This window comes from Ptychodera flava, chromosome 18 (assembly GCF_041260155.1).
Source record: "Ptychodera flava strain L36383 chromosome 18, AS_Pfla_20210202, whole genome shotgun sequence".
Classification (NCBI taxonomy): domain Eukaryota; kingdom Metazoa; phylum Hemichordata; class Enteropneusta; family Ptychoderidae; genus Ptychodera; species Ptychodera flava.
Window position 1 is genome coordinate 6,608,900 of NC_091945.1, and position 17,813 is coordinate 6,626,712.

The window sequence follows — 17,813 nt, forward strand, 5'->3', positions numbered from 1 at the left end:
CTCAACACACAATCATAAAAGAAAGACGGCTAAATTTCCCCCGATACGACGTTTTATAAACAAATTAAGGATATTGCTCTTACAATGTATCGCTTGAATTTCCCCCTTGTCACAGTGTTCTCATTTTGGCCTTCACCACGACTATCATCACCATGATAAGTGTCATCAACGTCATCGTTATCATCCAATGGCATCTCTCATCACGTACATTAATGCGCATTGTTGCAGTCCTAACACTAGTTTTATTACGTTGTGTGCATTGATGCAGTGTACAAACAGGAAATAAGTTAGATAACTCAAGTTTGGCAAGCAAATCCTTAAAATTCACGCTATAAATAACGGTAGGAGTCAAGAGATAAGCCCCGTTTTCAGACATATATGTAATTTTCGTGCATTTTGTCTTCTTTCAGAAGAACAGCTCCTAAATCCATTTCACAATTTCAGAAAACTTTAAACATGATGACGTGAAATGAAAATAAAAACATAAAAAGTCATTCTATGTCTGTTATTGTCCTATATCCTATTGTTTTGCATTACATGAGATGTTTTTGTATGTTAATCAGTCAGAGGAGCAAGCATAAGGAAGTGTTCATAATATGTGGGAGAGATGCAAATCCACTAAAAAGGGATATCATGCATTTTTCACACAGCACAGATGGGATGGGAGTCACTTGATTTTAAGTGCCTTGTCAGTTACAAAATCTTTTCTACAGGACAAAAATATCATAGGAAATACAGTCGATTCCCTACATATTTTTCGTTATACATCATAACGTTATGTTTTAAACAAGTGTATTTGTTTCTTATCAATTTCGTATCTTGGCGATTCTATAAAGACTTGTCTCACCAAACATTTTGAACAGCAGAGTGCAAATGGCAGGGTTCCTCGCACACTTTAGGCAAATTACAAATGCAAGCTAATTGTTAAACAAAGACCCGCCGTTTGTCCAGAATTCATTTGTCCTGTTAAAAAAGGTGTATACTTGATGTCTTGCTAATTATTCAGAAAAGAGTGCCACCAAACTTAAAAATAAACGGGAATTTAGCTATTTGACTTTGATTTTCATGGTAATGTATATCTATGTGATGAATGGGAAATTTATAGATGTGATTTTGTATCATAACTCATTATGGTATCGGTAGTTATCGTGATTCTGCAGCCTGTGTCCCCTACAAAGTAGGAATCTTCATACGTTTGTATGTCTCTAAAATAAATCGCGTCCCCGAGCAATTTAAGACACATTCAACTCTAATTGTTTCTCTCATGCCCTGGTCTTCTGTATGTGAAAATACAAAATGTTACTTAACATTGAGCTCCATTGGTAATTCAGTGTAAAATTCAGTAGGTATGTTCGTATTGATAAAAGGGGACATTGCGAAAAATTTAAAGCAATTGCTTACTTGGTACACAGGAAAACAGGAAAACACCATTGGGTTAATTTTCCATTGTTATAGGAAAAATGATGCTTAACACATGCAACAAAATGTAATGTAGAGTAATATAAACGTCAAACGCAATTGGAACTAATTTGGGATAATTGGATGGTGAAGTAATGCCGATTTAATCTACAAATGTAATCTCATCTGCTTTTCTTTCTACATTACACATTTGTTTTATGAGTAATTTGTATTATTGCAATATTCAACTATCTTGCACCTAACACTTCTGAGAAATTTAAAAAATATGAAAATCAAATTATCCAAAATTAGTTCCAATCGTGTTGTCATAAAATGGCAAACAAAACAGTCTGAAGTGCAAAGGCCTAGTTACAGTAACTGGAGCTTTAACACACAGAATGAAACATCACATTATTGCAATTTGCACTTGCAGTGACGTGCCGTTGTGTAATGAAATTTTAATCATCTTGTACACGGGCAAGAATATTTTAGAGACGTATCGTTTGCGAGCAAAATAATTAACTTTCAATATGTTTTTGGGAGCAGAAGTAGGGCTTGCGTTTGACAAAAAAGGAACGGTGAAACATTCATCAAAGGTTACACCGTATGGGCCTATAATTCATGCTACCATTAGCAGTCATTTCACGCTTAAATTGTGCGAAATGTGTTTTAAGAAATTATCCCATTTTTCTAGTAGTGGCGTTATCCGTTGAAAGGAGTTTATCCTTTCGTTACAGGTGCATTTCATCAACAGTATTTGTGCCAATACCTACGAAGAAATTAAGTTCAACGACAGCACAAAGCCGATTCTTCAAGACATGGTGTTTGATCTTGATGAGAAGCATTTCTATACATTCACTGATGATATCGTGAGTATTTAATGCGGATTTAAGAGTGCGAATGATCCTGTATATCATTCGGCGTTTACTCTTGGTGCACAAGAATACGATGACGTTTCAATATTACATCTAATGCGAAATTTCTGTATCAGGCATTCATCCGAAAAGCAGAGTAAGGCCAGGTGATCAGAAGTCCCTATTACATTGTTAAGGAAAAGGGGGGATCGTTTATAGAAAGTAAAATCTCATAGATGTCAAGAAAATGATATGTGAATTGAATTTCGTGCTCCTCCTTGTGATTTTATAGTTGTTGTAAAAAATCACATTAAATTGCCAGTACGTATACACCGAGGCATTTTATTTTGAATATTCGATATAAATCATATTTGAACCGTATACTTACGGTGAATAAGATGCTGTCGCTCTGTTCTCGCAAAGTTTATTCATGGCCTAAACCAGACTTTCGGCTCTTATGAAACCAACTTTGACTTTGTCGAAAATTGCTTAGCCATCTAACCTTTGTGATTCTTTGATTGGATAGCCCCTTTGTGCTAAAAAGAGGCCCTTTATCCCCAACGTTCAGCACTTGTTCTTTGCACAGCCATACAAACTTCACAAGACTCTCTTCAGTCTTCAGAGCAACGACATATCAAGGTTTTTTTGAACCATACCTTTTGACTGTAACATTTAAGTTAGTGAGTGGTGCCGATAACTGATAAATGCTAGGGGACAGTCACAAAGTTTAGTAAACTTCCCTCCGTTGAAATTAAATTTAGCCGCAATCCTAGTTTTTCTTCTGATGTACAAAACGATTGCTGGAACTGCACTTAAAACGTTTTCACCATAAGGAAAAAAGCCGGCTCTGCTACCTGTTTCTTCCGACTCTCAAATCAAGATGATTTACCTTATCGTTCTCTGTGCTTTCTATGGTTCTTTCTTTGTTTCATGCTCATAATCATGTAGCATATTATTTTATACTAGAGACCCTCGAGGGCCTATGATCATACCAGTATATTGATGACGTGAGTGTGTGGCATAACACAATTTAGTTGCACAAGTCAATCACAGAGATCAAAGTTAAAGTAGACTTATGATGTCGTACCGGTCCGTGACAATAGTTTCATGACAGAGCGCGTATACGGTGTAAACTGGTCAGAACCGAAGGGTATACCTGGCCCTGGAGTGGCTTATTATAACAAGTATAAGATGCATGAGTAAAGCGTGAAGAAATATTGACTTTTATGACTTCAATAACAGGTCCGTAAAGTTAAGGTTGAAGAATGCAGCCAGTACATCACCCATAGCGACTGTGTAGGATCAAGAGATCCGTATTGCGGTTGGTGTGCATTTAAAAGAAGGTTAGTATTACTTCAGCTATTTAAAAACTGGCACTGTAAAGTGAATGCAACCCTCGGGATGTATATCTACCGAGTATGGACAAAGGTAATTGTTGACATTAGCTTTAACTCCCAATTACCTGCTCAGGCCAAATCATATACGATGCTCTTATGGCTGTTATGAAGTCGCCACTAACAGCCTTCTCGAAACCTTCATTTCATAGGCCAAAGTACTTGAGACATGTCCGGAATGCGGAATTAAACTCTCTGGAAATTACTTCCACTTAAAAGTTCTGACGGCCTCGTATAAGTTTAATGAATTTGCACTTTTTCGTGCAGTACACTGGTGCAAAATTTTCTTCTGCGGAAACCGTCAGCTCCATCACCACACTTCATGCAGTGTATTTGTCAACGAAATAATGAAAAAAAGTCACACACCACTTCATGTCGTTGTGCAAAGTAGGCACTAAAATTTCACAAGAAGTACTAAATATTTAAATAAAGCATTGAAACTCGAATTTTTGAACGCAAACCAACTAAAGCAAGCTGTGATAAAACGATTAAATTGGATGTCCTGGGACGGACTCTGCTCAAGTTCAAACGAGAAAATGATATACAATAATGCTATACATTGATGTTGGTTTTTTAATGACATATTTAGCAACATTGAAAAGAAACATTATTCGTATATTCCTTTAGTTTCAGTGTCTAATAATTAGACAATGTGTTTGCTTCTTTAAAGCTGTTCAACGTACGCCAGGTGCACCGTGTCCGGATCCGATTCCCCACCTTATTGGCCAAGCTTCTTTGAGAACGTTACATGTGCAATTATAAAGTCAATAGAACCCGAAGATGGCACACCAATAGATGTGTCCAGCAAGGTAGGCACTAAACTCATCAGAATATAAAACTATTACGATCAAACGTTTTCCCGAAAACATCTATTCGTTGCCACAATTTAATGACATTTATTCTCGGTTCTTTAATCGATGCGATAATAAGTGTCGGATGCTCAAACGATCCCATATGAACTGTTTTGAACTGTACGCTCAACCGTACATGTTTTCAGGGAACATTTAATAGCTAGGAAAAGACGGTCTAATAATCGATCTTTCAGAATATTGATTGAAAAGCCAGCTTTGATATTTATGGTAGCAATATATGGACACAGATAAAAAGTATTTTCACATGTCACTCTCCGCTTATCTGTATAGGACTTAGCTGGTAGGATTTATATAATCAAACAAATATGTATTTACATAAATTTTGAGGAGCACGTACGAGTCTTGATATAGGACCTGTCTACATTTCTTTTCTAGATTACTTTGCATGTTGTGAGGCTACCTGACATTGGTGATGGAGAGAGTTATTCATGTGCATTTGATGGATATGTTACTACTGCAGTTAATGAGGGTCAGACTCTGACGTGTGACACCCCTCCGATTGGCAATCGACCAACCATACCTTTAGGCGAAGGTCAGGGTAACGCTTACTATTATTAAGTTTCTCCTTATCCTACAAACTTTACCTTTGCTCCGACAGTAAAACAAAAATCTCATACCAACAACTGTGAGACATAGTACTCGTTCATTATATTGTCCGAATACAAGGAATCACTTATTTTTTATTGTTTCTGTACAATAATTTTCAATAATTAGCCTGATATGTTTTATGAAAAGTTTAAAAAATACAGCAAGGGTGATACAATTAAAAAGATGGCAACAGCCCCCAAACTTACTTAAAGAGACAAAGTCGGCCATTTTTCATGAATTTGTTTGATATGAGATACTACTTATATTAATTAACATGTTGAAAGATACTGAATGAATGGGTGACCAATGCATATATTCGACCCCGGTTTTAAACACGATAAGCGAAACCATCGCGATAATGAATTCATGGTCATGACCATGAATTCATTATTGCGATGGTTTCATTTAATTTGTCTAAAACCAAGGTCGAATATCTACATGGTCACCAATTCATTCAGTATCTTTCAACATGTCAAACAATATAAGTAGTATCTCATATCAAACAAAATTCATGAAAATGGCCGACCTTATCCTTTTAATCATTAGAATCAAAGTGTTTCGGCAAAAGAGAACAGTTGAACAAAAAACAACTACGATCACGAGCGCAGACATTCAAGCTTCATTTGCAGGTTGCACCTATAGAATAAGTTAAAAAGATGCTGACGCGTGCAAAGTGAAAACAAAAACTTAAAATAGATTACTATATTCACTCATGAGGCATTGCTGATAAAAAAGTTTGAGTTAAACGACAAAAGAAAATTTTCTGTGAAGTTACGATTGGAACCTGAATATGTCTTCAAGACTTAATTACACTTTCAGATCATGCAACTGTAGTTCTGCACATTAGAAGTGGAATGACAGATTTAACTAACGAAGACTTTCACTATTACGATTGTTCTCGCCATGACTCGTAAGTGAATCATTTCCGTCCTATTGGCTATACAATACATAAACACATTTATCTTTAAGAATCATTTCCGTCCCTTTCACTATACTTATACAATACATATACACATGTATCTTGTAGAATCATTTCCGTCCCATTCACTATACATTTACAATACACACACACACACACACACACACACACACACACACACACATATATATATATATATATATATATATATATATATATATATATATATATATATTATTAACACAAGATTACTTCAAGTACAAAGTAATGTTATCTGTTATCTGTTACAGATATCATTACGTTGTACTTGAAGTAATTTTGTGTTATTATTTATGACGCTCTGCTTTAGCAGCGAGCACTGTAATTTCCCACGACGGACATCTGTGTACTAATATATATATATATATATATATATATATATATATATATATATATATATATATATATATATATATTATATATATATATATATATGCCTCGCTTTCATTTCCCCAAATGGCGGGAAAGACAGCACAGAACTTTGTATCAAATTTAGAATAAACATGAATGTCATTGGCTATTTCTCCAATGTCATCCGTAGAAACAAATCCTCGTTTTCGATGACGTTCGCACGGTGATGTCAAACAAGTTTAGAATCCTATTTAAACATCAAGTTATAGCAATATGCAAAATACACAGCTTATGAAAACATAGCAAAAACGCTAAACAATATCAAACTTTCACGACAGTGTTGTTGTCGTTGTTTTTGTTGTTGTTGTTGTTGTTTTTGTTGTTGGTGGTAACCAATACAATTCAACGAACATAACTATTGAGTTGTTGTTGTTGTTTCAAACGTAATGCAGATGTCATAAGAATCTCTACAAGGTCACTATCGTTATTTGACCCGATGCAACTCTCTCTTTCAACGTACACTCTCTCCTTAAACTATAGGGGCAGAGTATATGTTCAGAAAGAGTTGCATTTGGTCAAATAATGATAGATAGATATAATTACCGGCAAAAGTCCACATGCCCACATTATTGCCAAGTCAAAGGTGTTGTTTATTTGATTATTGAATTTGTTTTGACGTCATAATACATAGCCAAGGTATCAACGGGGGTTAATAAGAAGACTTACATCGGCCTCACTGATAACACCTTCAAGACGCGCTTTACTAATCACAAGTAATATTTTTCCAGGTGGTGTTAAAATTTGAATTTATTTATTTTTCAAATTTTAACATCACCTAAAAACAGAATGGGACGTCCCTGCCATATAAATGAGAGTGTATAAACCCTTTCGCTTCTGTCTGAAGATTGCAGGATGCATGAAACTTAAGTAACAGATATTAATACTTTGTACTTGAAGTAATTTGTTGTATATATATATATATATATATATATATATACACACACACATCCCCCGATACATTTCGGTTGCTCTGCCAACTGTATTAATGGATCAGTCGGCTCAATGTGGCCGGTCCTGTGGGCAACTCTTCATACACACACAAATACATACATACACATACATGCATACACACACACACACACACACACACACACACACACACATATATATATATATATATATATATATATATATATATATATATATATATAATACATGTATGTATGTATGTGTGTGTGTGTTCTCATCTTCTCTCGCCCTCCCTGTCTCCTTCCCCCTCTGTCTCTGTCTCTTTCTCTCTGGCTCTCTGTCTGCCTCTCTCTCTCTCTCTCTCTCTCTCTCTCTCTCTCTCTCTCTCTCTCTCTTTCGATAGATAGCTATATAGATAGATATCTAGATCTCGATCGATGTCTATTTCGATCTCTCCCTAGATGTTCTCGGTGTGCCACGAGTAATTGGGCCTGTAATTGGTGCGTGTATGAAAACAGATGTGTACACTATCTAGCTAGTTGTCCGACAGATGATACCTCTTCAATAGTGGTAGGCTCAAATGTAAGTATTGAACGGGGAATATATAAATCTACCCATTTATCTCTGTGCGCAACACTCATCCATGAATCGTTACGTTGACTATGCACTGGGAGGGTTTTAATACTGTAGAATATATATCATATTTAATAATTACATAATAACATTCAAATGTACCGTAAGCGAAGGTATTATCCTGAGCGCAAACTCAAAATCTGAATTTTTATGAGATCCTTTCATCTTATGTTCCTTTTAATTCCGTCGAAAAAGCTTCTGTGTCCAATACTTTGCACTCACCGTAGTCACAGTAGAGTCAAGATTCACTGCTGTTAATCGCTTCATTTCCAATCATCTTATCTGACTTGCTGGTCAACTAATTTCCAAAAGCAGAGAAGGTATTGTTTGTAGTTCGTCTTTCATACTTACTATAATATTGTACTAAAGTGGTGGATTTAAATCGATTTGCCCTTTTGAGCCATGGATTTCGTAAGCACTGCGATACAATTTTTATGGACAGAAAAGTGTTGGGAATGACGTGTATGGTGTAGCTCCGCCCACCAACTCCTTTACGTACACTGTAAAAATAGCGGACGCTAGACGCGTCTTTACGCGTTCAAAATGTACATGTCGGTGTTCAAATTTGAACGGCTAGTGTTCATATTGTTAACACTAGTGTTCATATCATTAACAATGGTGTTCTTAACCTGAACACGTAGTGTTAATAACCATCTCTTTCAAGTGTTCAAAAACTCAGCATCACATAAATTTTACAATACTGTGAAACAATTAACAATCTTTTGGTTTTTTTACTTTACAATGGCTATATTAAATTTACTACAGCCTCGCTGTCTGCAAACGTACACGGATTTAGGTGTAACGAATTCCCCACTAAGTGAAAAATATTTCCGGTCTGCAATTGCTGAAAGCATGATTTTTCTAGAAAAGAAAGTATACAAAATAATTTTATACGTTTATTACGTGTTGAAATTTTGAAAATTTGAAAAGAAAATCAGAAAATCATCATGAACGTTTTAATTTTAACATCGGCGTGCAAGAGGCGTTCTATTTCTAAACACTTGGTGTTCAAGTTTGGTGCTTTTTCCTATCCCATGATGCATCAAAACGGAAGTTGCGACATTTTTCTTGTAAGCGCACCCTGAAGTCGTGATCGTGCGGAAGCAAGACCAGAAAGGGTAAGTTTTCTCTCCAAAATAGTAAAAGGTATTATATTTTGAAGCATCTATATCAATATCCTTCGAAATTAATCGTATTGTACTTTGAAATAGCTTAACTACGTGAAGAAACCTTTTTCTTTTAGTGGCTGGTATACCAACAACAAGCTGTGAATACGCAGTGGTAATTGGCCATGGCCTATCGATCGATCTCACTCGGGTCAAGGGTCATTGCAACACAACTGTAGCAATAACCCTTGACCTGAGCGCGATCGATACGCCTTGCATAGTATCGCTGCGTAATCACAGCTAACACATGTCTTTTAGTAGGGACAATCGCATGTAAAAAATCAATTAAACATTGTAGAGTATACAAAGTATTGTTTCAGCATAGGAGAGTTTGGCTTTTTTATTTTAATCAGTTAATGACAAGAAGAAGCCAATATTTTGTACCAGTATTGAAAAGAGGCACTGTTGTATATGAAAGTCTCCCCTTTTCCTTAACCTAATCAGCTCCTTGTCTTTCATTTAAAATCTCATCTCGCCATATTACCTATTGTTGCATTATTTTCAGGATGTAAAAAGTTGGATATAACTGAAAATCGAAGAGTTGTTACAGAAGCTGGTGGTACGTACAGATAATGAAGAAGATGAGTATACAGGTAGCTGTCTGGAAACAACCTTGAGAACCTCAATTCATCACTAATGTAGATTAAATTTCCGAGGGTCAGTAACTGAATTTTGATAAATTTATGTATTTTGTTCTGAATTAATCTAAGCTTTGGTAGCATGCTATGATCAACTAAATTTCACAGACGAGTAGTCTCCTTTATCAGATGCAAGGGTGGAAGGAAAAATAAGAGCTGAAAGCGACCGAAAATTCAGAGTAAAAATGTCCACTCTGAATTACTGAATTTTCACTCTGAATTTTCTGTCACTTTCTGCTTCAATGTTTCATTCCCTTTTGCATCTGATAAAGGAGACTTCACGTCTTTGGAAGCTTATGCCCTTCTAACATTTAGTTGATCATAGCATGCTACCAAATCTAAGAGAATTTTGTATTGTAGATCAACACGTCTCTTGTTCTTAGCAACTGGTTTTTAGCTTTGCCGTCAGCTAAATAGGTGGATGTGTAGCATTGCCCTCAAATTTGTACATCCCAAGGTTTTTCTTCAAAACAGCCTGTACGAATCCTTTAATATTTGGATTACAGGTCCCCAGGGATTACCCTAATCACATATGTTCAAATTATGATGAACTATGCAAATTTATATTTTTGATGCTAATTTTATTTGGCTATTGCTATTTTTGGCAAAAATCTTCTTCTCTTTTACTGACGTCTTCAATATTTGGTAAACATGTCCCTAAGAATGACCCTAGTCAAATTTGTGCTAGTTGTGATGAAATATTCAAATTTTTATATTTCATGGCAATTTTAGTCATTTTTGGTCAAAAAATCTTTAAAAATCTTCTTCAAAACTGCTTATTGAACAGCTTTGATATTTAGGACATAGATCTCTACTGATAGCCTTTTTCAGATTGTTCAAATTATGCAGAAATTTGGAACTTTGTATTTTTAAGACATTAAAGACATTTCAGACATTTTTAAGACATTAGGGATTACCAGAATGTGATATATTCAAGTTATGATGAAATCTACATTTTTTTATTTTAAGGGTGATTTTTACCATTTTTTGTAAAAACATTTGTATAAAAATTAATAGCAAGGTACACCAGAATTTGAAAGGTCCTTACCAATATGGTTTTAATTTCTGAGTAGATTTTTGAAATGTCACCGATTATTTCATTGTTTATGTAAAGATATTACAAACAAACAAACCTTTTTGTTTATGAAGGACTTTGTTGGACAAGGAAATAGGTTTTACCCTGCCAAGGACCAATTTTCCCCACTTTCTGCATGTTGTGCCTTACTGTGACACTTGACACCTTGACATCTTGTGTTTACTTTAGTGTGGACAACAATATACCATGTGCACTAGAGAGCCTTGACTACCTTTTTTTCTTCAAAATTTACAATTGTCTATACAAGAGGAAATGTCTTTAAGAAACCATCTTACAACAATGAAGTATGCATTCCAAACATATATGTATTTTCAACACAATAAGTAAGCCAAATTGTGAGCTTTTTCAGATGATTTTTTGTACATTTTAAACAAGTATGAACCTTAAAACGTAATCCACAATATTTAAGTAAAACCTGTTTGTCATTACTTTGGTCATATTTCTTAAAACGATCTACAGTGTTCATGGGGATTTTTATTGCTTATGTTTTTGATAGGAGGGTGTTAACACCGTTGGTATTTTCCTCTGACAAACTTTACATACAAATTGGCAATGTTTATTTGCCCATTTTACAGTAAATTATTGTATTTACTCTAGAAATGCTTTGTGTATTTTTAGAATAAAATAATTTTACTGAATATCAGTGGTCTGTAATGTTATTTCAAGGCTTGAACACCCCCTGAACGCCCAAAATTAAAGGTGTTCAACAAGCGCGCATTATGTGTTCTAGCCTTTAACACACTTATCGTTGAACGGCGTCCATGCGTTCAAAAAGTGTTACAGCCCTTTGAACGCGTAAATGCGTTCAATGTTTTGAACACATTTCATGTGCAACGTGTGTTCAGATATGGAACACCATGGTGTTCAATATAATGTCTGATGAACACGTAGCGTTCAAAATCTGCACACGTGTGTTAAAAATTGAAAGTGGTTTGAACACGTAGTGTTAAATTTCTGAATGTCTAGACGCGTTCAAAAAGTGTTACAAAAAGGCGTTTAATTGGTGTTCTATCCTTGAACACTTAACTTTACGTATTATGTAGATTATGCATTGGGCGTGTCATTAGTTAGTCGTGTCATTCATTGATCCTTATGATTATTCATACTACACTGTATATATGGACCTGTGATAGTAATAAAGGTCAAGATTTGGACTTGGTCATACTAAGACACAATACAAAGCTGTCTCCGGCCTATTCTGTCTCTCTCTTACGCGAACCTATCCCCAAGTGTGTACCCCACAAAAAGTTGCAGATTATACTCAAATGTGTATTTAGCTGGCACCATCGACCAGGCAAGAGTCACCTCAACCACGTGTTTGTTACTTTTTCCTATGCCCAAATCTCAGTCTATCATGATAAATACACCGGGTGCGATGAAACACTATATTTAATACCACACGTTTCATGTGTACGTTCCCTTACAGTCTTCCGACGTTAATGATGCAATTTCAGAAATGCAAAATGCAGCGGGCTTTGCACAATTGCATTAACGAATTTATATAGCAGCTCGTTCAGACAGGTTAATTTACATCTTTAGTGTTGGACAAAATAACATAACAATTTAAATGTAAACTTAACATCACCTTTGTACCAGATTCTTGACATGGTATTCGATAAATTGTTTATTTTAAATCATTAAACCACGTATTACACTACGATATTTGATCAGTTCTCAACATATGCAAATCTTGTCTGATAGTTTTCACATTTGGTGCAGCAAACCATAGACCTTGTTGGTCTAAATACACATTTGAGTATAATGAGCAATCTTACCATTCGAAAGTGAACACAGACACGTTGACAATACTTGCTAAACTTATTTATCATTCAGGCGCTCTTGAAGAACCCAGGGCCCATTGAAATCATTAGGTATACCGAAGGGGCCCTCCATAGCTTGGTGAATCAACTTGAGCTCTAGGATTACGTTGATTTGTAAACTTTGCTTAGTGCTGGTCCTGTAGCAAGGTTGAGGGGCCCACCACTGCTGAAACAATGAAACACAGATGAGTAAAGTACCTTGCTCAAGAGCACAACAGCATTTGTTATGAGATTTGCCTTTCATTAACACGATTGGAACTAATTTGGGATAATTGGATGGTGAAGTAAAGTCATTTTAATCTGCAAATGTAAGCTCATCTGTTTTTCTTTTTTATTACACACTTGTTTTTATGAGTAATTTATCATATTGTAACATTCAGCTGTATGGCACCTAACACTTTTGAGAAATTTGAAAAATGTTAAGATCCAATTATCCCAAATTAGTTCTAATCGTGTTCATTGAACACTTTCGATACACATTCCATGAAAAGTATGTTCCAGATGATTCGCTTGGGATTATCTTCAAGCGACTTAAAACACAGTTTATTTGGAGTTTAATCAATGGACCAAAAACATAACAAGCCAACAATTATTGTTGTTTTTTTCTTTTTGTTCATCTTCTCTTAAAGAACACTTTTAACAACACTGATATCAAAGGGCGGTCATTTTGTCCACAACTTGCCGAGCAGACCGGAAAAGTGTTGATACCAGTTGACACCGATACAGAAATTCAACTTTCAACAATGAATATTCATCACAATAAGGTGAATAGTACTTTCTATGACGGCTACAAGGCGTCTAAGTTATGTGAATTCTCTTCAAATAATTATACTTTATATTTAGAATATTTAAGAGGGCGTAAAATGTTTGTAAACATCATTTCAAGAATTTAATGTGCTTAGGGTGGATCTGATCGTTTTGCCTAGTTTCATTCATGAACGTGTGTGAATGGTATGTGATGCTTGTATCATGTTTTCTGTAATTACCAGGACCTTGGAGGGTATGAGTGCGTTCTGACCATAGAGAATACTTCTCTAAGCATCGGAGCTACGAGAAATGATGAAAATTTGGTCACCTGTAACGCGAGGAAGGTATATGCACTTGTCATATTCTTTTTTGCGGTAATCTGAAATTGAATAAAGAAGGGACTTTAAAATACATTCAAGGTATCAATATTTTTTGGGGAAAAATCCATAGTTAGTTTTGTACAAAAAATTACACTTCATAGAATAGACAACGACGACGACGACGACTATGACGATGACGATGACGATGATGATGATGATGATGATGATGATGATGATGATGATGATGATGAACCCGAACAATGCCTGAACTGGTTTGATAAGGATTTTACCTACCTAATTCACCTCAGTGGTATACTAAGACACGTCAAAATGATCGTTCAAAAGTGGTTTATTCATGATATTCTTTGGTGATGTCACCGCTTTTTACAATGATTAATTTACTGATGAATGTTCTCTTATGTATGAAATATATCTTCACTTTACCAGTATACCTATCAATCAAATCAGCAAGAGATACCTGTTAACATAACGTTACAGTGGAATAATGGTAAAACCATCGTCGAAGATATCCATGGATACACAGGTAGGATTCTGTTTGTTATTCTTCAACTTTGTTATTCCAACAATATTTTTATCATTATTACCAAAGGAGGACTAAAAATATTGCGTCATTTATTTCGTTTTAAGTATTTTTCAGGTAATTTGAAATAGCAGAAATGCTTTCTATTCCTCCAATAGCAACGTTTTTCGGAGTGGTTGTACTTCAAGTAATATTGCTAACCAAAATCAATATTCCTCTCGTCAGTTTCGTTTAACATATCTGTATGTCTACCCTCTGATTTAAAATCCCACAAAGAAATATGTAATTTTAAATCTTTAGTGAAGAAACATGTTTACTTTGTACATATTGTTTTCATGATTTGTCAATTTTATTTGTATTATTTGTTATTCTTGTCAATTTTATTATAATTGTGTATATTTTTAGCTTTTTATGCAAGCCGTCATACGTCATGGGAGATCATAGGACACCATTTGTGTGGGAAATGCATTGACTTATCCTGTTAAAATTAAGTAAAATAAATGTTAATTTTAATTCACAGTACCACAAATATATTTGACATTTTGTCCGTATCATTTTTCCACAGTGACTCTGTATAAGTGTAATGTTGGTCGTGACAATTGTCGTGAGTGTCTATCGAACATCACAACGATAAACCCTTTGAACTGCGGATGGTGTAAATGTGGCAACAAATGTGAATATGTCGAACATTGTGGCTCCGACTGCTTTGAAACTGATGAAACAAAATGCCTAAGTGCTGGATCAACCAGGTTAGATAAATACTGTGTTTTTGTTAGAATTTAAGGGCAAAGACTAATTTTGTTCTTAAAGAACTTTGACAAATACTGATAAAATAGGTGGTACATTAAATATATAATTGTGCTTATGTTACTGGAATATGCGAGGGAAAATTCTCAAAAATAAAAGTTACAATGGCTGATCGCTCAGCCAGTTGATATCGGAGTGAATTCAATTCAATCACTATAGTTCCTCTCCCAATTAACTCGGCTTAACAGAAGGCGATTTATTTCTTTCATAAATTGACAATCACACAATTCAGCGTACTATGACGTTTCCAAATTAATGATATTGCCCATTTTTGACTTTGATATCTTTTGCTCTGTTGCAGGACTTGTGGATTTGTTTGGAGCGCATTTATTGTCTGGCTGAGCTACTTCATCATCAATACAACATAGGAGTGATAGTGTTTGTTATTTCGAACAAACAAGTGGAGCACTTATATATTTGGATGTTTACTAGCATTTAGCAATTCATATATCACGAGCCTCTACGTTCAATCTAAGTGTGTGCCTTTTCACTGTGAATTCTTCGAGAGAGTAGAAATGTATCAATATTCTTTATGCTGTCAGTATGTATCAAGATAAAAATAGGGCCAAAATAGGGCCAAACTACTACATGAAAATTTAACATTTACCCTCTTGGTTTTCCTGTAGCTTTTGTTATGTTGGTCATTTTTACGTATAATTAAAATGTGTTAGAAGCTGTGTTTGAATGCAATTTTAAAATTTCAACTTTTTAAGTTGAAGGTAGAATACAGCCTCTTGTTGATTAGCCGCGAATGTTGTTGTAATCTGGAATTAATGAAAAAGTTTCAAAATTTTCAGGCTTTTAGGTTCTTCTGTTAACATGTTTTAGCAACACACAACCCCACACAACCAATGCTAATTCAGTATTTATCAGAGCATAGCATGTAGTCTAATGACTATTTTAGATATGATGACCCTAGGAAGAGATGGACAAAGGATGAATACTTTGCAACGATCGGGAGAGGATGAGGGCCATGGCCAGGAGACATCAAGCCTTCTCCGCCCAAGCCAAGACAGCATTAAAGACCTCATTTAGACTTGCCAATTCACACTACTCTTCCACCCCGATTACCATGTACTGTTTTGTTAAGTTGTTGTTTTAACATTTACAGCGACTCGATTATAGTCATGAAGTAATTTTTCGGTGCATGTTCTAAGCTGGTATTCGTGTCATTGGTGATCACTTAGTGATTGTGATTTATTGCTTCAATAAGATAGGCCAACAGCCTATCGTTACACAAGCCTAAGAAAAAGTCTTTCGAGGGGTCAAAGTTACAACTGTTAAGCCCTCCCTTGTGGAGACTTTATCTCGAAGCGAACCTCATGTTGCTAAGGCGTGTGAAGGTTGGTTCAAGATCGTGCGAGAAGGAGATAGGAGATGGCGTCATATTTTTAATAAATTATTGGTAGAGATTTAAATGAGAACAATTGAGAGCGTGGTGTGATCTTATTTAATCTTAAGAAACAATCAAAGACTGGCGGGACATTGTGCAGTGATGATAATTTTATAGTTATGTAAGTTTAAAAACGTATTGTAGAGAACGAACAGAGACTGTTAGAATTTTAGACGTCGTGTGTCACGTTGCTATCTTGTAATAAAGATTTAAAGTGATGTTACAATCAACATCTTGATGTGTCAATTTCAGTTTTTGAAAGCATTACGATCCAGACTGGTACCTCAACTGATATTCCCCTAATTACGAGAGTGTGTGGCAACAACAGTTGTAAACTTTACAAAGCTACAGAAAAAAAATCTCAAAAAAGAGACGCACTCACAGCACAATACTTCCATTTAAACGTGCTCTTGAGGTCTCTCTAAGATCTTCCTCTTATTTACATCGTGGTGAATATATTCAGCGAGATCAAGCGATTTTTCGTTAATTCATGAAAATTTACAAATGAGACATCCTCACAGTAATATAAAGGTGGGCATTGTTGTCCTAATGATTTAGTAGAATCACAAATCATCAAAAATAATATTTGTTATCTTGCTTTCTCTTCTCGCAGTACCTGCATAACCTAATGTCTTTCTATGGAAGTTCTCTTCCTCTTACAATCTCTAATTTGCTTTCTACTGAACATCTGATTCTGGCAACTGCTGATATGGGGTGTCTTTCAGGTAAAATATCAATATACCTTTCTGGTTGTAACAAATGCTTAAGGTCACAAAATTATAAAGCGATGCTGTATTACGTATGTTTGTATGCCACATTTTCATCGAAACCTCAACAACTCTTAATACAAATAAAGACCAAAAATTATCAGAATTTACAACTGTCTGTGCTAACCCTGCATGATGAAAACCAAAATGTTGAAGTTATATACGTTCTTGACTTGCTCATTTAATTTTATAAGCTCTGGAACAAGGTCTTATTTTTCATTTGAATTGTAACCAATACCTTATAACACGATTGGAACTAATTTTGGATAATTGGATTTTCATATTTTTTAATTTCTCAAAAGCATTAGATGCCCTATAGCTGAATGTGCAATATCACAAATTACTCATAAAAACAAGTGTGTAACTTGAAAAGAAAAGCAGATGAGCTTACATTTGCAGATGAAACCGACATCACCATCCAATTATCCTAAATTAGTAAATTTTGACTCACAAAAGTAATTTGGTGAATTCACCAAATAACAATGGATTTGTCGCTTTGGG

At 35.2% G+C, this 17,813-nt stretch overlaps 1 protein-coding gene across 1 annotated transcript in view; it reads left to right on the forward strand.

Moving 5' to 3' along the window:
- LOC139117776 (plexin-B-like) overlaps positions 1-16,769 on the forward strand; it is a 30,164-nt gene extending 13,395 nt beyond the window's left edge. Inside the window, exons 4-14 of the mRNA XM_070681035.1 lie at positions 2,136-2,267; positions 3,495-3,595; positions 4,317-4,455; positions 4,894-5,050; positions 5,926-6,016; positions 7,846-7,966; positions 13,367-13,501; positions 13,727-13,828; positions 14,252-14,348; positions 14,911-15,094; positions 15,454-16,769. Of these exons, the coding sequence (XP_070537136.1) occupies positions 2,136-2,267; positions 3,495-3,595; positions 4,317-4,455; positions 4,894-5,050; positions 5,926-6,016; positions 7,846-7,966; positions 13,367-13,501; positions 13,727-13,828; positions 14,252-14,348; positions 14,911-15,094; positions 15,454-15,520 (1,326 nt within the window). The 3' untranslated portion in view covers positions 15,521-16,769. The remainder of the gene's footprint in view (positions 1-2,135; positions 2,268-3,494; positions 3,596-4,316; positions 4,456-4,893; positions 5,051-5,925; positions 6,017-7,845; positions 7,967-13,366; positions 13,502-13,726; positions 13,829-14,251; positions 14,349-14,910; positions 15,095-15,453) is intronic.
- The last annotated feature ends 1,044 nt before the right edge of the window (positions 16,770-17,813 follow it).